Source organism: Podarcis filfolensis (assembly GCF_964270895.1).
Source record: "Podarcis filfolensis genome assembly, chromosome: 16".
Classification (NCBI taxonomy): domain Eukaryota; kingdom Metazoa; phylum Chordata; class Lepidosauria; order Squamata; family Lacertidae; genus Podarcis; species Podarcis filfolensis.
This window is the reverse complement of record NC_139620.1, coordinates 37,642,538-37,664,322: the sequence shown is the minus strand read 5'-3', so window position 1 is coordinate 37,664,322 and position 21,785 is coordinate 37,642,538. Positions and strand designations below refer to the sequence as shown.

At 41.8% G+C, this 21,785-nt stretch overlaps 1 protein-coding gene and 1 long non-coding RNA gene across 2 annotated transcripts in view; both read right to left on the bottom strand.

The window, feature by feature from the left end:
- LOC310751424 overlaps positions 1-21,785 on the bottom strand; it is a 226,988-nt gene that overhangs the window by 26,828 nt on the left and 178,375 nt on the right. The window lies entirely within an intron of this gene.
- On the bottom strand, positions 648-8,378 carry LOC310750928 (vomeronasal type-2 receptor 26-like; the record flags this gene model as incomplete). Its single annotated transcript, XM_083589325.1, has 6 exons — positions 648-2,000; positions 2,468-2,594; positions 3,399-3,626; positions 4,834-5,679; positions 6,604-6,895; positions 8,302-8,378. 6 exons carry the CDS (start codon positions 8,376-8,378, stop codon positions 1,099-1,101), a joined length of 2,472 nt encoding a protein of 823 aa, XP_083445451.1. The 3' UTR covers positions 648-1,098.

Sequence of the window (21,785 nt, the reverse complement as noted above, 5' to 3'; positions counted from 1 at the left end):
AAAATATGAGCGGGCAAGGGCTGAACTGATACTACCCTTGCTGGCACCTTTCCCGGGAAGATCGGAGGCCCACTATGTCAGGTTCCTACTGGAGGACCGGACAAATGCTGGAACGTTAGCAGTGGCAAAGTTTTTATCGGTGGTTGTAAGAACAAATGAGCCCTAAATTCTGAACAAAATGCTTGGTTAACTTGGAAGTAGGCTGTATGAATTGTGTATTGATTTGTAAAGATTTGTTGGGTCTCTGGACCGTAATAATTTATTTATTTATTTATTATTCAAAAAGTGAATTCCTGTTTGCTTGGAGGAAGCCTAAAAGACCATTAACTGTTCATAATTCATTCTCAAACTGCCCCCCTTAAAATTCAAATTGCCCCCCTGTGCCCCACGTTGGGAACCACGGAACTAGAAGAATTAAGAGATGCAATTATGGTAAATTGGGTAATTCTGGTGTAGTTCATGGGTCACTCATAAACTGTAGTTCTTCTGGGACTCTACAAAAGAAAACAAATTGCTTTTTGTTCAGGTCTCAGCAAGATTCTCCTGATTGGGATGGCAAGATATTTATTATGAGTTAAATATATCTGTTCCCATGCACATTTGCAAAATTTCTGAATAAATTTTAATATATTAAGGCAGGGTCAAAAAGTTTGTATCCAATGGATGAGTTTGCATCCCTTATCACTCTTCTCAATCCACTCAAGCAGATCTAACAGAGCTATTGAAGAACTATTATCAGCAGGCAAAGGGGATTTTATATTGTGATATGTAATATTGGGTGCGTAGATAATTGGTGGTGGGTTGAGAAATTATATGTCAGTTAATAACCTCACAAAATTCTCCTTTTGGTTTCACAATGATTACATTGCTGTCAGGACCATGGAGAGTAGTGGAAACGAACGAGGTGCCACGTGTATGGATAAATCATGGTTGATTGAGATATGATGAACCAGGACCAAACTTAAATATGGAACTCAGTTTATATTAACTTCATGTGTTCAATTAATCCATATCCAACTGACAATGATCTGGAAAGAAGTATCTCTAATTTCCAGTGACAAAGAATTGCCTGGACCAGTGAGTCACTCTTGTCAGTTCTTAATTCTTTATTCTAATTAACTGCTCCCTGCTGTTCAGCTTAGGCCTCAGTAAAATAACATAGCATTTGGGGGTAAAGATGCAACCCAGTAACCCACAACTGGAGGCCAAGATTGAGAAGATCTCCACAGCCACCATGTATTTGCCCTTGGTGCTCAAGTAGGTTGGAACAAAGGACAACCACACACTGCAAAACACCAACATGCTGAAAGTGATAAATTTGGCTTCATTGAAACTGTCAGGCAACTTTCTAGCTAGGAAAGCCACCGTGAAGCTCACAATGGCCAGCCAACCCATGAATCCCAGGACAAAATAAAACATAAGAGTGGAGCCTTCATTACATTCTAGTATTATTTCTTCAGTCATTGAGTGCATGTCAACGTCTGGGAAAGGAGGAGAAGTTGCCAGCCATATGCTACAGATTGTGGCTTGAATAAGGGAGCAGGAAAGAACAATGGAGCTGGCCAATTGTTTCCCCAGCCACTTCCTCATGCTGGAGCCAGGCTTGGTAGCCATGAAAGCCAGAACCACAATGGCGGTTTTGGACAATATGCACGAAATGGCAACTGAGAAGATCATGCCAAAAGCAGTTTGCCGTAGGATGCATGTCAGCTTGTTAGGTTGGCCAATGAAGAGCAAAGCACAAAGGAAAGAGAGGAGGAGGGAGAGGAGGAGAGCGTAGGTGAGGTTCCTGTTGTTGGCTTTGACTAAGGGAGTCGCCTTGTGTTTCATGAATATTCCAAGCACTGCAGCTGTGATGGAAGAAAAGCAGACAGCAAAAGTGGCCAGACTGATCCCCAACGGTTCTCCATAAGACAAGAAAGTTTTATCTTTCGGAAGGCATCCATCCTTGTCACTGTTTGGATACTGATCTTCAGAGCATTCAAAACAGTCATCCATGTCTGAAAAATAAAAATAAAAAATACTATACTATACTTGTAAAGCCTTTTGCGCCCAGAAGAAATCAAGGCAAATGGTCAGAAAGCCTTGAATGATGGCTGCTGGATCAGTACTGTTAAAATATATATAGGTATTTGGCCCAATTATTTCTATATACAAGAGGGCTGTATTTACTTAGGATTCCAGAGCAATGCAGGTCTCCAGTACAATTGGAAGAAGAGAAGTTCACCACCTGGATATCACCAATCATAAGTTCTCCCTGTTTCCATCATCTCCTGCTATGCTGAAATCCTTACCTCTGCATTCCATGAGCATATGAGACTATGCTCCAAACAGGTACATCTTACTGGTATCATTGGACACCATTCTCTTTCCTTCCTTCTCTACTTATTTTAATTTTCATGTACTGGATCATTCTTGACAATTCTTATGACTAGTATACCCCAAAAATAAATAAAAAATCTCCGACCCTTCTGATCTGAAATCTTCCCTTCTGGGCACGGGATGCAATCATAGCAGCAAGGTAGTTTCCCTTCCTTCTTGGTCCGACTGTAGCCCAATTGGCAATTCTCATTACACAGAGAAAGGGGTTGTGCCTGTCCAAAAAGGAAAGAAGATGGTCATTTCTGACTTAAACATGCCATACCTGTTCCTCAGATGGGGCCAAATTTACCCCCCTGTTTCCCACACTGGCAGGAAGTCTGAAGTGCTAATCAGATCAGGATGACCATTCACATCCCAAGGAGCTGCTGCCCTTGGTCCTTCTGTTGTTTGCTTCACAGCAAATGCCCTCCCACTGTCTGATACTGAATGTCCCCTGCTGAACACTGAGCAGGCCGCAAACACCCTGAACCCACTTTTATGGGGCCTTTGAGAACTTTGGCTCACACCTCATCCTTAGGTTCTTGGGTGTTTCTGCTCTTCATCCAAGTTGCCAGTGTTTCCTGGTTCTGGGTGTCTTCCTTTCTTCTCACAATTACTTTGGGTGATGCCATTTGCTTCATCACTTCCTAACTATGTTTATTTTATAGCTGTGGGCTTCTTTGAACATTATCTGAGAATCTCAGAGGCCCAAACAAGGTATTGTTATATTATGCTACAGCAATGTTTGGGGTAACAATAAAGAACAGTGATGAGGTTCTTCTGTACTTTGTTTTCTTTTTAAAATTCAGTTATTAATAAGCCCACCTATCCAACTTCTTTCTATATCACATTTTGCCATTTTAAACTTCCCACTGCCTGTCCTGTTTTCAGTTGAATGTTGGTTCCCTGTCTTCTTCAGGAGGTGAGTTAAATCACAACTAGTTGCATCTTGGAATAGCTGTTTAGAGTTTGAATAGTGGACCCCCTTTTTATTAGCATTGAGGAAATGTCTGGAGACACTCTGAAATGGACCTTACCTGGTTGAACCTGATGGGCCACGTGATGGTATCATCATGAATGGAGAGTCTCTTGCTTAGGGGAGCCTGGGGGTTCATCATTCCAACCTTAACTCTGAAAAAGGAGTCATTTGGGAATGTGATCCAGTTGATGATATCCAATTCAGTTACCAAATCCCCCTTCTGGCTAAATGAAACCTCTTCCCCGGCACTATTGTTAAATGAGATGCCTCTCAGAAAGTGGTGGAGCTAAATTAGTGAAGAGAAGAGAGAAGAAATCCACGAGGGTATTAGAAAGAGACAGATGTATAGCAGGATGATATTATTTCCCTCCAGTTGTTGGCATCTGTTTGTCTCGAGAACAATGGAGTGTGGCTCCAGGGGTGAGGTCAACCCGCTGTGTTAGCAGCACTGAAGTGACCTCGCTGGGGTGCAAGCCTGGACAGTCCTGGGCTGCCCAGAGGACAAGACTCCCTTCTCAGTCTTGCTGATGTGGTCGAAAGGAAAGCAGAGCAGGACGTTTGGCACCAGCTTGGTTTCAGGGGTTGCCAGAAGGAAGCATAGAAAATAACATCCATCCGCCTAAGAGGCTCCACTCTGGATCTGTGTAGGGCTTACTTTTTAGCCTTTTATTCTCTGGAAGATATCCCAGAAGGCAGCAGAGGTGGAGAAGATTCATTTCAACTCTGCACAAGGTCGAGATCACGGATTCTGTTCACAGTAATTCTAACTGCTCACCCACAACATACATTTAAAGAACTCTTGTTACAGTCATGGTTTCCCCCAGAGAATTATGGAAAGAGAAGTTGCTTAAAGGAGTTGAGAGTTGTGAGGAGACCATCAAGAAACTACCGTTCGCAAGATTCCTTGGTGGAAGCCATGGCTCTTAAAGTGAAACAAGAGTGCTTTAATGTTGCAGATTTGCCCCATGTGTTTTAAAATGAAAGATATAGCAGTCCTATCAAATTTCTATGATGAAAGATGAGGGTAAGAAGAAAAAGAATAAAATATGGTGCTGGAGGAGACTCTTGAGAGTCCCATGGACTGCCAGAAGATCCAACCTATCCATTCTGGAGGAAATCAGCCCTGAGCGCTCACTGGGAGGACAGATCCTGAAGCTGAGGCTCCAATACTTTGGCCACCTCATGAGAAGAGAAGACTCCCTGGAAAAGACCCTGATGTTGGGAAAGATGGAGGGCACAAAGAGAAGGGGACGACAGAGGACGAGATGGTTGGACAGTGTTCTCGAAGCTACCAACATGAGTTTGACCAAACTGTGGGAGGCAGTGGAAGACAGGAGTGCCTGGCATGCTCTGGTCCAGGGGGTCACGAAGAGTCGGACACGACTAAACGATTAAACAACAACAAGAAAAAGAGCTTTCTAAACAGTCAAGAAACTATTTTTGCACCCTGAAAGATGGCGAACTATTCTATATTAGCAATAGAGGGACATTACCTGCCATGGCTGTGGATCCAGGCTATTCCCTCTTAGTTCATCCATCATTACACTGTGTTTGAATCTGGAGAAATGCATGTGTTGTAAAGCATGTGCCAGTGCCAAGACTGCATTGTAGATGCTGTAGCTGTGGGCAGTCATGCTCCTTTCAAAGACAGACCCAGGAAGAGTCTCAAGCTTCTCTGTCCCAGTGCAGAGATCATTGTCTTTCTTTTCAAAAGAACAAAGAAATGCCTCTTCCCAGAAAGTTCTGATGAAGCCATCCTCCCTTTCTGTGACAGGGTTTCTCTTCTGAAGAAATTTCTGGAATCCTAGATGATTAGCTGAATGAACTGCAAACGAAATGGCACCATGGAGAAAGCGTATGTCCCAATTTCTTTGAAAGGAAAACGATGTAAAATCCATCTGGGCAGTCATAATCCAGACTTTTGCCTTGATGTCCACAGGCATATTGATTGTTTCTGCCAAGGTGGGCATTACTCTCAGTGCCATCATGGTCTGAATTTCACCAATCACAACCACAACATTGGCGGTGCTGTCCATAATAACACGGATTATTTTAGAACCGTCCTCCACTATTTCCATAGACTCACCTGAAAAGGTTAGTTTGGGAAATGTTTCTGTATAATCACAGCAAATACCTCTTCCGGCAAACATGGGAAGGATGTTTTGTACAAATCTCTCTCCGTTGTCATCACTCAGAGTCACCACCCCAATCCACATCCAGCTGAAATGCAGCAGTAGCTGGAGAATCCCATTATACTGATGAGCCACATCAGGGAACATTCGGTGAAAGAACTCTTCTTGGATGTGGTTACTCAGCATAGGAGAAGAGCCATAGATGAACTGAAAATGATTATAAAAATTATGCTTGCAAATTCCATCCACTTTGGTGTTTTTATATACCCTCTTATGGTGAATGAACACAGTTGAGACTGCATAGAGAAAAATTAATTTTTTAAAAAAAACAAAACACACACACATAAAAGTTGAATATTGGGGCCCTATATGGAGTGGCTAGATTTCTTGAAATACCTCAATTTATAATTTTTTTTTCTGCTCAGACACAGAACTCCGGAACAAATTAAGTTCACAGCCAGAGGTACCACTGCATACATTTTATTTTTTGCTCAGTCATACATAGAGTCTAAGGTCTTTGCTGCCCCTATATTTTCAATAAAGGGAAAGGCACTGCAAGGGTCACTTCTCCCTTAAATTTCCTATGTGAATGTCACCATCAGAACATATAAGCAAACAGTATCAGACATGTGAACACAGAATAAAGAGCAAATATAGCTAGTTTCTGTTGAAGAATCCATAGGACAGCTCTTTGAACCATAAACTGGGAAAAAATAAAATTAAAATGCATTTGTAAAGGCCATTGAGCCCAATAAAGCAATGATGATTTTTGATGACTGGACTGCATCTGAACCTCAATCATGGATTCTGTGCTGGAATGCTTAAATATTGGAGAGGGGGGAATTAGCCTTCCCTGCACTGAGAAATCAAACATGTCATGCAGAATTCAAGACAGAATGGTTGTTCCTCGTATTCTGGTGTATTATGTGCAGGGATGAGTTTTGTTCATTGTGAGTCATTCACACTTTGTAATATCAACCTGGGGCCTTAAGGGATAGAATCCAATAGAAGTGTGAACAGCATCCTAAATGGCCACACTCAATGCACACATCTCTGTGAATCCCTCAACCTACAGCACGAAAGGATGCAGTGCAGGAGAAACGTGAATGGCTTCTCCAATGGCTCTCTTACCTGTGGCATCTTGTAGATACTCAGGACCGTTGCCATGTGGAGACAGATGTCAGAATTCGGTCCCCCGATGACGGCTACTGGACTGTTCTCAACACCACACTTATAGTTGGGGATGAGTCTGCCCCATCCAGACAGCAGCTCCATGGAGCCATGAAAGGTCCAGCTTGCAACGAAATGGCTGTTCAAGATGTGGAATCCCAGGGTGACATTGGGCAAGATCTGTGGGTTGTCATTTATCTCCTTTACAGCAAATACGAAAGCCACAATGTGCTGGTAGAGTTGTGTCATGAGCCTGCAATGAGAGGTCCATTATGCATCTTCTATAGAAAAGGACACTGTCTACATATCTACTTATCTCTCTAATGAGGGAAAAATACATCAGATGAGAACACACATTTAGCCTTGAATCCCATATTATTTTTTGAATCTGTTAAGAAATATTTCTATCATGTCAATCCAGAGAAGCTTCTTCTGATTCTTATCTTGCTCAAGTCCTATGCAATATTTCAAATGCATAGAATAGGCTTCAATTATACTTCACACCACCTTTCACTCCAAATTCAGGGTGATCTACAATAGATATAGCACACCCAATAAGATGCTAAGTTGGGGTTTTGAAATTCTATGCGTTACTCACTTGATCCACTGCCCCCGGGGCCCTATGGCCTGCAAGTAGGAGCATCTCTGTTTGAACAATCTAAGCTTGATTACTACTACAACTACAAATGCTGATAAATCAGCACAGGCGACTCAGGTGTTCACATCCTTGAATTTGCATACTATTAACAAGGCATCTTGAATTAGATCTGACCGTTCCTCAGTGAACTCAGGTGCCTGGAAACTTGAAACAACAAATTTTTTGTTGCTTAAAAAAAAAATGAGGCTCAGAAGGGAAACAGCCTGGGATTGAGTTGAAGAGGGGGTGTGATCTTTCATTAAGGGGTGTGGTCTCCAATTAATGGAGAGGTCACTCTCCCAGGGAAAGGAAGCAACATCCCAAAAAACTGGATGGAGAGGAAGAAAAGCCCAGCCCTTCTTCCCTTGATAATGGGTCCTCATTGGAAGGGTAAGATTTAATTCACATCATTTTTCCTGGGGATCCAGGTTACTATTTCCATCACTCCCCTTCCCCTTTGCAAGTCAGTGGAGTGATCTGCCCACCCCACCACAACCTTTGGGATACCAAGGCCATTTCTGGCAGGCTGAGATTTCCCCCACTTCATTCTTTCCTGAGAGTGCATAATCTGTTTTCAGCCTCCACCCCTGTCCCCACAATTCCTATTGTGTCCCCCTCAAGTCCGCTTAGGCAGGAGAATCACTGCAGCAATCATTCTGAAATATGACAGAACTTGTTCCTTAGAGGAGGTGAGCACGCCTACAAATTGCACCCAAATTATATCCGGTTGGACAAATTCTATGATGCACAAGAGAAAATAAATACATCTGCTATTGCTACTATTAAAGTTGGAAATGTGGTAAACTGGACTTGCTTCATGAACATTAATTTAAGACTATGGTAGACACTCTTAGCAGAAATGGGCTCGAGCTCTCAGGTCCCCACTTCCCCGCCCCAGAAAAAAGCACATCAAACACAGAAGCACAATAATTACTTATAAGGAAAGCTGATTGCACCAACAGCAGAATATGAATTCATTTAATATGGATGCATTATATTGTTAAATAAACACAATTCCTTACATCTGGTCATCAAAGAGTTTAGCAGAGGGACGTTCTTTGAATGTTATCTCGTTTACAAATGTATAGACCTGAGACATGATGCCAGCTATCATGAGGTCTCCTGACTGATAATATTTGGGAAGAATGGGAAGAGGGTCACTGGTGGGGCACTGAACCAAAGGAATATTGCATGTAGTTAGAGGCAGCAGTATTAATAGTAAGATCACAAACACTAACATCTTGCAGGAAAACTTTTTACTCCAGCAGCTGAGTTGAAGAAGGCAGAACTGAAGAATCAGTAACCAGATGAAAGAGCCTTGCATTTCCATAGCCTTAGTTTACATTTTGAATGTGCCCACTTGAACTCTCCTGGGTTGGGGAAATATAGCTGTGATTATGATTAATTTGATAATTACAGGAGACATAACTTATGGCAGCTGTTGTTTATGACTCACTCATCATTGTTAAAGAAATCATGTCCCCCCTCCCCATAGCAAATGTCTTCTTTGATCCTGCTCAAAGTTATAGAGAATCACAGGAGAGAGGGAAAAATAGAAGATTTGTACTCCCTCTCCCATGGAAATGGAAAAACTTTTGCACTTTCCTCCATGTGTGATGGAGGTGGGCAAGGCTATATGTCAAATTAGAAGAGGCTTGGGGTGGTCTTCAATATTCATCCTACTCAGAGTAGATCCATTGAATTTAATGATCATGACTAACTTAGGTTAAATAATTCAGAATTTAGTTGAATGCACCCCTTGGTCTCCACCTTTTACAAGAGCAGCAGTTCAGGCCAGTCTTGGTCCAGCCTCTTCAGAGTAGGGTGCCTTGCATAAATCTAGTCAGTTGCAGTCGCTTTCTGGAAATGGCACATTTTATGTATTTATGCATATTTAGTTCATGTATATTGAGTGGTTAAAATAAAATTCACTTAATGCCTCTTAGTGTCCCTGTTTAAACTTTAGAAAATATCTGAAGGCAGCCCTGTATAGGAAAACTTTTAAATGTTTTATGTTTTATTATGTTTTTATATATGTTGGAAGCGACCCAGAGTCAGCCTAGTCAGATGTGCAGGCTATTATTATTATTATTCAGGTCAGAAATATGGGGTGTTAGGGGAGAGGTAGTACCTCTGGTGGGGGGACATATCATGCTCCTTCTGGTTCTACCTTTCCCTCCACCCTACACTCAGCGCTTGCCTGTGGCTCCTAGAAGCTGTGAGTATGCGACAGCAGCCACACTCTGGGAATGGCTTTGACTGGCCAGCTAAACTGGATGAGGGTAGCTGATGGGTCTCAAACCACTGATGAGTTAGGGACTTATCCTGCATGCAAAGACAGGCTCTTGCGGATTGAGTGGATGAGAACAATAGTTTTTCTTCTGTGAAAGACCTACACTGGCTCCCAGTACATTTCTGAGCACAATTCAAAGTGTTGGTGCTGACCTTTAAAGCCCTAAACAGCCTCGGTCCTGTATACCTGAAGGAGCATCTCCACCTCCATCGTTCTGCCCAGACACTGAGGTCCAATGCCGAGGGCCTTCTGGCAGTTCCCTCGCTGTGAGAAGCCAAGTTACAGGGAACCAGGCAGAGGGCCTTCTCGGTGATGGCACCCGCCCTGTGGAACACCCTCCCACCAGATGTCAAAGAGAAAAATAACTACCAAACTTTTAGAAGACATCTGAAGGCAGCCCTGTTTAGGGAAGCTTTTAATGTTTAATAGGTTATTGTATTTTAGTGTTTTGTTGGAAGCCGCCCAGAGTGGCTGGAGAAACCCAGCCAGATGGGTGGGGTATAAATAAATTATTATTATTATTATTATAACTATCCCTCTCAGTTTGCTGTCATCTGCAAATTGGATGAGCCTCAATTGCTTCATCCAAGTTGTTTATAAAGATGTTGCAGCCTGCAGCCCCCACTTGACACTTTTTCTCAGAATGACAAGCCACCATGAATGAGTTCTCTTTGGGTTCAGTCAGACAACCAGCTACAAATCCATTTAACAGTTCCCTCATTCAACCCACAGTTTACCACCTTCCTCGCAAAAATATCGTGGGGGGCTTTGTCAAAAGCCTTTCTGAAATCAAGATACACTATGTCCACAGCATTCCCCTGACGCACCAAGCATGTAACTCCGTCAAAAAAACTAAGAAATGAGATTCATCTGACGTGCTTATTTTTGAGAAACCCATGCTGGGTCCTGGTAATCACAGCATCCTTTTTAAGTGCTCACAGACTGACTGTTTCATTGTGTGTTCTAGGAGCCTTCCTGGTTTTGATGTCAAGCTCACCATTCGGTAGTTACCCAGGTCTTCTTGTTCCCTCTTTTTGAAGATAGGAACAACATTTGCCTACCTTCAGTCTGCAGAGACCTCACCTATTCTCCAAGAATTCTCAAAGATCCTAGACAAAGGCTCTGAAATTACACCTGCAAGCTCCTTTAGTAACCTTGGATGCAGCTCATCAGGCCCTGGAGATCTGAATTTATTTAAAATAGCTAGCTGTTCCCTTACCTCCTCTTTTCCTATCTTGGACTACATCTCCCTTCTTACATCATTTATTATCTCCAGGTTGGGCACTGCTTTCCTTTTGGGTGAAGACAGAGGCAAAGTAGGTGTTGTGTAGTTCTGCCTTCCCTCTGTCACCTACCACTTGCTTGTTCTTCCTCTTGCTTTGAACATAGCCAAATAAACCTTATTTAGAATTACTTTTAACCTCTCTTGTTTATTCTGAGCTTTAACCAGCCTGGATCTTCATCCTAAACTGTTGTATTTTCCTCCTTTGTGATTTCCCCTTTCTTCCATTTCTTACACATGTCCTTCCTGACTCTCAGCTCATCTGTAAGCTCCTTATGCAGCCACATCGGTTTCCTTAGATGCCTCCCACTTTTCTTTCTTGTTGGAATTGTCTGCCTTTGGGCCTTCAACATTTCTCATTTAGAAGCTCCCATCCCTACTGGGCTCCCTTCTATTCATTCCAGACTATGGGACCTCACCCAGTAGCTCCTTAAGCTACCGGGGCCTCTATGCATACTTTCCACTTTGGATCCAGGACATGGGCACAAGTCAAAATGCCGGGGGTGGAAGTGGCGGCAGTATTGGCAGCGGCAGCAGCACTGCCCCTATCCTCTACTGGGCTCCAGGGGCCACGGCTTCCTCAGGGCTGCCTTTCACCACCAGGCTGCAGCTCCACTCCCAGCTCAGGCCTGAGCATGAGGTGGAAGTAGCAGAGAGAAGGAGGAGTAGGGGCAGTGACCACCTCTCCTCCACTGGGCTCCAGCACTGGGAAGGCCGTAGCTTCCTTGGTGCTAGCCCAGTGGGGAGGGAGGGAAAAAGCTGCCATTGAACAGCCTCCACCACTGCCAGAGGGGCAGAGAGCACCCAGCGCCCCTTTGCCTCCTGCTCCCCCTGTGCCAGCAGCCACTCATGGCCCACTCCTTTCCATGTGCTGCCGCCACCTTCCTGCTGAGCTCACAGTTCCCAGGGGCCATGCGCTCTGCACACCCCAGTGGTGCCAGTAAGCCACAGTTATCCACTGGGGCTGGGAAAGGTGAAGCAAAGCGAAGAGAAGGGCTGTCTTCGCTTCCTCGCTCTGCCAACCTGGCACATCAATGTTTTTCAGCTTCCTCTGAACGCTCTGATTGGAGGAGAGGCTGGCTTCTCCCAGCAGCCACCACAACTGCCTTCTTTCATTGCTAAACTTATTTAGACACTGAGAAGAGTAGAAAGTTGTGCTCCTCAATAGTGGCTGCCCAAAGGAGGACACACAGATCCCAGGACATTCCTGGATCCAATCAGAGAGCAGGCTGACTTCTTTGAATCTGGGATGCCCTGCTCACAAGAGAACAGTTGAGTGCTATGTTCTATGTATTCTGAGTTCTCCCTATGGCCTTCCTCCAGCTTATTCACTTCTATGTCTTCTTTAAAAGAAGTGGAATTAAGTGGAGGGATATTAGGTAGACCTAGGAGATCAGGGTTAAAATCACCAATCACAGTGTGATCTTGAGCCAGCTGGCTGCCTTCTCCTTACGAGTTTTTATAAGCCAGTAGTGGGAAGGGTCAAATACCAATGGAACTCAAAACCCACAATTCCTCTTTGAACCAGCTTTCCATTTTTCATTGAACTGGGAAGGTTCATTGGAACCCAGGTTGCTTGCTTAGGAACAACACTGTGAAGACCTCAGGAGAACTTATAACACCCTGCCAAGCTTTAGTCTCCACACATAGCCTTTCCCTTAGGTGCTTCCATCAACAGGGACACTTTATTGTCTGCAAATCCAAGAGTGTTCACCATGCAACAATTGTACTGCCCCAAGAATGCTCATATTGAACCTCATACTGTGGGGTAACAGTGAAAACTCAAGAAGGATCTTATATATTATCCCCCCCCCCAATAAATAGGAAATATTGGAACTTCAGTTTGTCTCTGTCAGTCACTCTGTCGATTTCATGACCTTACTGCCCTTTCCCTTCCCACATGCCACAACCACATGTATTGTATGTTTCAAGTTGTACCACTGCATTTAAGCCTCCATTGTCACCTTCATGAGTCCCTCACATTGCTTTCCAACTCTAAGATGACAAAAGGAAATTCCCCACTTCCATAGGCATTGATCTATATTTGTTAATATACAGTAACTGGTCAGTCTCAGTTGTTAGCCCATGCAATGTGGGATTTCTGAAGTGTTTAGAAAAACAGATGTCTGCATACACTAACCATTTCTGTAAGGAAATGTAAGTCTCTGTATTGCACCTGCAACTGGAGCCGGTGTTATTTTAACTATTTTCTCCCTTCCCTTAACTCTTGTACAAGGAAACATCCCTGAAAATCATGTCTCCATTGGTAACACATGTACAGTTGGGGAAAATGGTGCAGGTGTGATTGAGGAAGAGTGTTGGGAAAACTAGGAAGCTCCCTTCAGGGCACCAGTTTGCAGCTGGACTGCTTGCTTGCCTGGGGCACTCGCAATTATAAGAGCACTACTCAATAACAAATATGCATTATTATTTTGAACTTACTGTAAGTCACAGAGCTCAATGCTCTAAGGAGATAACTTAGTAATTATCTCAAATTGCTGGGTTTCATCACCCATCTTGCCAAACCCCATGTACATTTTATCAGGCCATGAACACAATCAATATCAGAGTGCGGAAGTGTATATAAAATAAATCCTGTGTCATTCAGAGCCCTGATGGGAAATTTCGAACATGCAGGTTTTCATGGATCAGATCACTGGCATTTTCCCTTTATCAAAATAATCCAGAGTCATTAAATGAATGTTCTTGTAATGCAGTTTATGGTAGATAAGATAGAAATCTGACTTTTGGCATCCCTGTTGGCTCCAAGATGGTCATAACATTTCTGCTGCAGATTCTTCTCTTCCTGTGGCTACAGTTGCCTCCAGCTGAGAGCAAGGAACACTCTGCTAGATGCACCATGATGGAGCCGTTCCAGCTTCCATACCAGAATTATCAGAGAGGGGACCTAATCATTGGAGGAATCGTTACCTATTTTGGCTTTGTATTTGAAGAAATAGATTTCCATGAGCACCCAAACACAAAGCTTATAGATGAACTCTTGTAAGTAAAAAACTCTATCTTTCATAGCGTACCCTTGGTGAGCTCATGTATGCTACAAGTGCACCAAGCATACAGTGTCATGCTCAGAACATGTTTCCATGTGACTTTTGTCAGGTAGGAATGTTAAACATCTATTTTCTTCTCTTTACATTGTCATCTGGTCATCTTCTTCTTTGTTGCTTTATTCCGCTTCTTGGGCTTTCTGTCTTCTGCCTGTTCTTCTTTCTCATCATCTGATCCCATGGCTCTCACCGCTTTCTCCCAACTCCATCCTCAACCTCCCTTTGTGATTCCTTTCACACCATTAACGTCTGTTTCCCTTTGCAGCAAAGCTTGATCCTCACTTTCACAATCACTCTTTTTTAACCTGACAGACACAGATGCTGTGACACATGAATATCATAGATTTTGTATTATACCTGCTACTATGCAATATAAACCATATTGGATAATATAAACAGCAGTTGCAAACTTGTTTTTGCAAAACAAAGTATCAAAATTTAGTAATATGCAAAGGAGACCCATTGAAATTAATACACCTAACTTAGTCTGGTCTATTAATCCTCTATTTAGTCATCCTTCAATACGTATATATCACTCATTCTTGGAATCCTGCTCACAGCGCCATTTATGTCACCAAACCGTGGTAACTTGGTTCTTTTGAAATCCGGAGAGACAAGTGATATCCCATATGTTATAGGACTTTCAATAACACACGTCGGAGACCAGATCTGGGTTTACACACCTTTCATGTAACATTTATTTCATATAGTCAAGTATACATTAATACATTGGTAGCAAGAGGTTCAAACACTCAAACATTCATTCATCCATACTTACAAGGCCCTTCACATGGGTTGATCTTTTTTTTTTTTAAATAAATTTTTTATTGGTTTTTCCACACATAATACAAAACAATACAACACAATACATAGACATACAAACATATAAACACGTATACTTTCTTAACCTTTCTTTTCTTGAACCTTCTTTCAGCGACTTCCCCATACCTCCCCTTTCTGCATCCCTGTTATCAATCTTTTCAGCATCCCCTAATTTCAATATAACACTTTCTTTAGATCTTATTTCTCATATCCAATTGTTAATCGCTGCAATTCTATTTTACATTACCCAAAACATTTTAGCATTCATTAATTTTACAACAGTTCTTAAGATAGATTTTAAATTTCTTCCAATCTTCTTCCACCGTCTCTTTCCCTTGGTCTCGGATTCTGCCGGTCATCTCCGCCAGTCCCATGTAGTCTATTACCTTGGTCTGCCATTCTTCCAGTGTGGGTAGTTCTTGTGTCTTCCAATACTTTGCTAACAGTACTCTTGCTGCTGTTGTAGCGTACTGTGATGGGATGGTGAGCTGCTTGTGCGTAAAATCCTGATCCCTCAGAGTTTGGCTAAGTTCCCAAACCTCTGTCTGTGATGGAGCTCCTTAAGCATGGCTCCATCAATCGCTCGTTGAATCGGACAGTGGGCGTTTACGGAACTTCTTCCAGCATAAAAGCTCCTTAACGGAAACGCGTCTTCTGGACTCTCGGCGTGACAGTTTCCGCCGAGGAGTGGGTGTCCCTACGGGAGGTCCTGAAACCTCCCCACTGTTCTCGCTTGAAGTGTCTCTGAGCCCTCCCTCCGACTCACTTTCCCTCGGAACTCCACTTCTCCCCCTGCTGGTCCCCTCCTCCGCTGAGTGGTCTCTCTCACCCTCCATGAGCCCTTTCACCTCCTTCGTCTCAGATGACAGTTCCCTGACACGTACATAAAAAACGTCCTATCTTTCCTTGACACCAATTGGCCTGCCATGCCCAGGAGAAAGGCTTCTGGTTTCTTCACGAACGTGCATTTAAGCACCTTTTTCATTTCATTATAAATCATTTCCCAGAATACCTTAATCCTTGGGCACGTCCACCAAAGGTGGTAGAAAGTACCTTCAGTTTCCTTACATTTCCAGCATTTATTACTGGGCATATGATAAATTTTTGCAAGCTTGACTGGGGTCATGTACCACCTATAAATCATTTTCATAATGTTCTCTCTCAAGGCATTACATGCCGTGAACTTTATACCGGTGGTCCATAACTGTTCCCAGTCAGCAAACATAATGTTGTGACCAATGTCTTGTGCCCATTTAATCATAGCTGATTTAACCGTCTCGTCCTGTGTATTCCATTTCAACAGCAAGCTATACATTCTTGACAAATTCTTAGTGTTGGGTTCCAGTAACTCTGTTTCTAGTTTGGACTTCTCCACCTGGAAGCCAATTTTCCTGTCCTGTTTGAAAACTTCATTTATCTGATAATAATGAAGCCAATCTCTTACTTTTGACTTCAATTTCTCATAGCTCTGCAGTTTCACTTTTCCCTCCTCCTGTTCTACGATTTCCCAGTACTTTGGCCATTTGGATTCCATATTAAGTTTTTTCACTTCCTTAGCTTCCATTGGTGACAACTACCTAGGGGTTTTGTTTTCCAACAAATCTTTGTATCGAATCCAAACATTATACAATGCTTTCCTAACCATGTGATTCTTAAAGCCTTGATGAATTTTTACCTTGTCATACCATAAATATGCATGCCAGCCAAATCTGTTGTTAAACCCTTCCAAGTCCAAAATGTCTGTGTTTTCAAGAAGCAGCCAACTTTTCAGCCAGCAAAACGCCGCTGATTCATAATACAGCTTTAAGTCCGGCAGGGCAAACCCACCTCTTTCTTTTGCGTCAGTTAATATCTTAAATTTTATTCTGGGCTTTTTGCCCTGCCAGACAAATCTAGATATATCTTTTTGCCACCTCTTGAAACAATCCATTTTGTCTAAAATCTGCAATGTTTGAAACAAAAACAACATTCTAGGCAGGACATTCATCTTAATAACAGCAATTCGGCCTAACAAGGAAAGTCTCAAATTTGACCATACTTCTAGATCTTTCTTAATTTCTGACCAGCATTTCTCATAGTTATCTTTAAATAGGTTCACATTCTTAGATGTCAAATTAATCCCTAGGTATTTCACCTTCTTTGCTACCGTCAAACCAGTTTCACTCTGAAACTTCTCCCTTTCAGCAGCTGTTAGATTTTTATCCAATACTTTCGTTTTCTGTTTGTTCAACTTAAAACCTGCTACTTGACCAAATACTTGTATTAGTTCTAACACTCTTTTCGTACTAGTGTCTGGCTCTTGTAAAGTTAAAACCAAGTCATCTGCAAATGCTCTCAGTTTATACTGTTTAGCTCCGACCTGAATCCCTTTAACCAGCTGGTCCTCTCTAATCATGTTTAGTAAAATCTCCAGGACAGATATAAAAAGTAGTGGGGATATTGGGCATCCCTGTCGTGTCCCTTTTTCAATAGCAAATTCTTCTGTAACCACATTATTTACAATCAGTTTTGCTTTTTGTTCAGAATAAATTGCACTTATACCATTTTCAAAACCTTGGCCTACCCCCATCCCTTGGAGATTCTTTTTCATAAAGCTCCAAGAAATATTGTCAAAGGCTTTCTCCGCATCCACAAATATTAATACTGCCTTAGTATTAATATTAACTTCCAGTAACTCCATAATGTCTATTATATTTCTCACATTGTCTGACAAATGTCTTCCTGGAAGAAAGCCCGCTTGGTCTTTATGAATCTCCCCCACCAAAACTCTTTTCAATCTTTTTGCCAAAATGTCTGCAAAAATTTTATAATCCACATTAAGTAATGATATAGGGCGGTAGTTCTTGACCTGGTTCTTCTCAGTCTCTATCTTTGGTATAAGTGTAATATAAGCTTCTTTCCACGTTTCAGGTGCCTTCTTCCCCTCCAAAATTTCGTTACAGACCTCCTTCAACGGTTGCATAAGCCATTCTTTCAAAGCTTTGTAGTATCTGGAGGTCAGTCCATCAGGTCCTGGAGATTTCCCCAATTGGATATTTTGAATGGCTCCCTCAATTTCTTGATCAGTTATCTTCTGGTTCAAAATCATTCTACTTTGTTCAGAAATTTTTTGTAATCCATATTTTTTAAGAAATTCTTCAATTTCTTTTTCGTTCACCGGCCCTTGTGCATAGAGTCTCCTGAAATAGCTCTGAAAACAGTTTCTAATCTCGTTTGGTTTATAAATGTTCTTTCCCTCCACTTCTAAATTGGTAACCGTATTCTGTTTTTGTCTCTTCTTCAGTTGCCATGCCAAAAGTTTCCCACATTTATCTGCCGATTCAAATGTCTTTTGTCTCATTTGTTTTATTTTCCATTCTATCTCTTGATTCATCAATTCCATATATTGTCTTTGATGAAACTTAATTTCTCTCAAAATTTCATGAGACTTTGGTTTAGATCTCAATCTTTTTTCTCCTTCTTTTATCTTTTCCATGATCTTATCCTTTCTCTCATTCTGTCTCTTCCTTTTTATGGCATTCTGTTGTATTAAAAATCCTCTCATGACAGCTTTACTTGCGTCCCAAACTATTCTTTTTTCCACTTCTGTTCTCAGATTTATCTCAAAATAGTCCTTAACCGCCTTCTGGGCCTTTTTATATACCTCTTCATCTCTAAATAGGGAGTCATTCATCCTCCATCTGAAGGAGCCAGCTGTTGTTGGGTTCATTTCCATCTTTACAGCATTATGGTCGGAGCAAGTCTTTGGGCAGATTTCCACTTTCTTGATCTTTGATGCCATCCCACTAGTTATCCATATTTGGTCAATTCTAGTCCAAGTCATTTTTGCTTCAGAGAAAAAGGTTCCCTCTCTCTCGAGAGGGTTCCTTGTTCTCCAAATGTCAATCAGGTTCATATTATCAGTCATTTCAAAAAAGGTCTTAGGTAATCTCCCATCCTTGGAGATCACCTGTTTTTGTGCTTTGTCCATATTTGTAGAGACCACTCCGTTCATGTCTCCCATTAATATTACATTGTAATCCAAAAAGTCTATTAGTGTCTCATGCAATTTCTTGAAAAATTCTGACTTCCCTTCGTTTGGTGCGTAGACTCCTATTATCAATAGTTTTTCTCCTTGTACTTGAATTTCAATTGCCAAATACCTTCCTTGTTCATCTTTAAATATTAATTTAGGGGCCAACTTCTCCTTTGCATAAATCACCACTCCTCTTTTCTTCACTTTGTCCGACGAAATAAATTCTTGTCCTAATCTTTTATTAATAAGTAATTTTCGATGTACTCTAGTCACATGGGTTTCCTGTAAACAAATCAAGTCCAATTGTTCTTTTTTTAAGATGTGAAAGACTTCTCGTCTCTTTCTAGGAAGATTCAAACCATTACAATTCCAACTTAGAAAATGCAGAGACATCTTGTTATTTATTTGGTTACCCCTCCAACAGCACCAGGGAGATCTTCTTCTGATGATTTTTTAGCTCCAAAAGATAAGTTTGAGATATCTGGTAGATTTTCTAGGTCCGTAGGTTCCGCCGTTTCCTTGAGAAGATCCTCCTCATTCCTTGTCATGAACTGTTCTTTATCTTGCACTGTTTTTATCTTAATTTTCTTTCCTTTGTAGTTAAAAGACAGGCCTTGTGGGAACTCCCATCTGAATAGTATGTTGTTCTTTCTCAATAGAGTGACCAAATCCTTGTAATGTGTCCTCGCTTCCAAGATATTTTTAGGGATATCTTTAAAAATCTGCACACACGAGTCTTCAATTTCAAGAGCTGTTTGAAAATGTAAATTCAATATCTTATCTCTCTCCTCCTGAGATCTCAGAGTTATAAGGCAATCTCTTGGGCACATGGGTTGATCAAGCCTCATGCAAGAGTTGTGGGTGTTGAGCTGTAGCGCTAGTCCCAGCAGCACTGAGGACATGCAAAGGGGTCCTTTTTATAGTCTTCTTTCCCATTGCTGTCCATGGATTGTCTGCAGAGGGGCTGTCTCCACTGCTTTCCTCCTGCTCTCCTCCTGGACCACCATCAAGAAAACCCTTCGTAGTCGTACTTCAAAGCAGACAGACAGTATTTTCCAAACCTTTATCACACATCCGCGTCCCTTTGCCAGCTCCTCCCTGTTCTTGTCTGTGGGTTTTTTTTAAATTAGTGTTGTCCATTGCCAACTTCTTCCTGTTATCAGGAGATCGTTGCTTTCAGGAAACAACACCAATGTTTTTGGACACAGTCATACAATCTTTCTTGATAAAACTCGTTTTTTGCTTCGCGTATCATGCTTTGTGAATTCTTCCATTTTCTCTGGGCCTAACATTCATACTATTCATGACAATGGACTTTCTCTTATGATTAACATTGGCTGCAGTATTTTTTTTGTACAGCCACAATTTTATTTGAAGGAGGGAAAGATGGAAACTCAGTAACTGTGAAAGAATAGATACTGTTCCACCTGATCTGCTCTAGTCTCTACTACCCACCTACACCAAACACTAACTATCTGAGAGGCACCAGTCAGAATTTCTGACTTGGGAACTTCTCATCCAGTGAGTGTCCGTTGGTTGCTGAAAGGAAATAAGGAGTTAAGAGGAGGATGTGGCAACTTATGTAGGTGCATGTGAGCCAGGAAGTTACCTATGTGCTTAAGAGGGAGAGGATGAGAATACATCTGACAAATAGTATAACTCTTTTATTAGAGAAATACTGAAGTACTACCAGCATACCCTCTCCCTGGTGTTTGCTGTGAAAGAAATAAGCAAGAACCTTAATATTGTACCAAATACGACCTTTGGGTTCCACGTCTATGATAGCTACTTAAATGCAAGGATGACTTATCAGAACACCCTGAAACATCTGTCTATCACAGAAAGGATTGTCCCCAACTTCAAATGTGACAAGGAAAAAGAAAATATCGCTGTTATTGGAGGAGTTGACTCTGACATCTCCCTCCACATGGCTACCGTCTTAGGCATCTACAAGATTCCACAGGTATAGTAAGACTGGGGGCTGTGAAGGTCTTCTGCCTCAGGTACAATAATGATCTTCTGGATTCTCAATGCTTTCTTTTACTTTGGTTCATTTTTCTGAAAAAGGAGGTGAAAGTTAAAAATATAACCGATACAAAAGCATCTCGGGGAGTTTTGCTGTGGTGGTTGGAGGAGAGGGGCTTTGGTGCTTGCCAGACTTTGTCTCCCATGTGTCACTGGGAAGCAACAGGGAGGTTGGAGTTGGGCAAATGCAGCAGCAGGAGTCTTCCTCCTGCTCCCAGGAAGCTGCACAACACCAGTTGTAAGAGATCAGAGAAACCCTGCTCCTCCTCCCCACCACCAACTGCTGGAGATGCACATTATGCTATTGTCCATTTATATGCCACAAATGGATTTCTTTCCTTTTTACCCTTTTCAGTTCCACAAGCATGTGTCCTTTTTTTCTTCTAAAAGGCTTCACAAAATTTCATCAGCATCTCAAGTGTCCATTTCTCTCGTTTTTGTAAGTAGGTCTGGCTAATCCACAGATTTCCCAGCTATTTCTCCTAATGTAATATATTTTTTGATTTCATTTTCACTAATGTATTCACTTTTGTGACCAGTGTCATTTTAGTACAAGTACAAATGTCAGAGGATAGCTGCATTTTGGCTCACAAATTGTTTCAGGAATTGTGAATCAGGTGGGTTTTTTAAAAAATTATTAAGATGTTCATTGAACTCAATTCCTCTCCTATCTCTAGTTGTGTCTCATCAGAATGGTTCCAACTAAGCAAGGGAGTTGCTTGTCCTGATTTTGTCCACTAGCCCCAACCACTTTTGCTCAATGGTCAAGGAGTCCAGGAAGTTCTGGAGAGCCATAGGTTCCCCTCTCATGAAATATATGACAATGTCCAAGTACAAAAGAGTTTCTGAACAGACAATCCCTCCACCTTTCCGTTGAGCTGTGATTCTTTCTTCCTAACTAACAAAACCTGTGGGTATAGGTCCAGATCTTGAATTATTTTAGTGGTGTACATCACTGCAAAGTATAGAAAAACTTGATGCCTTTATTTATAACCATATGCTAG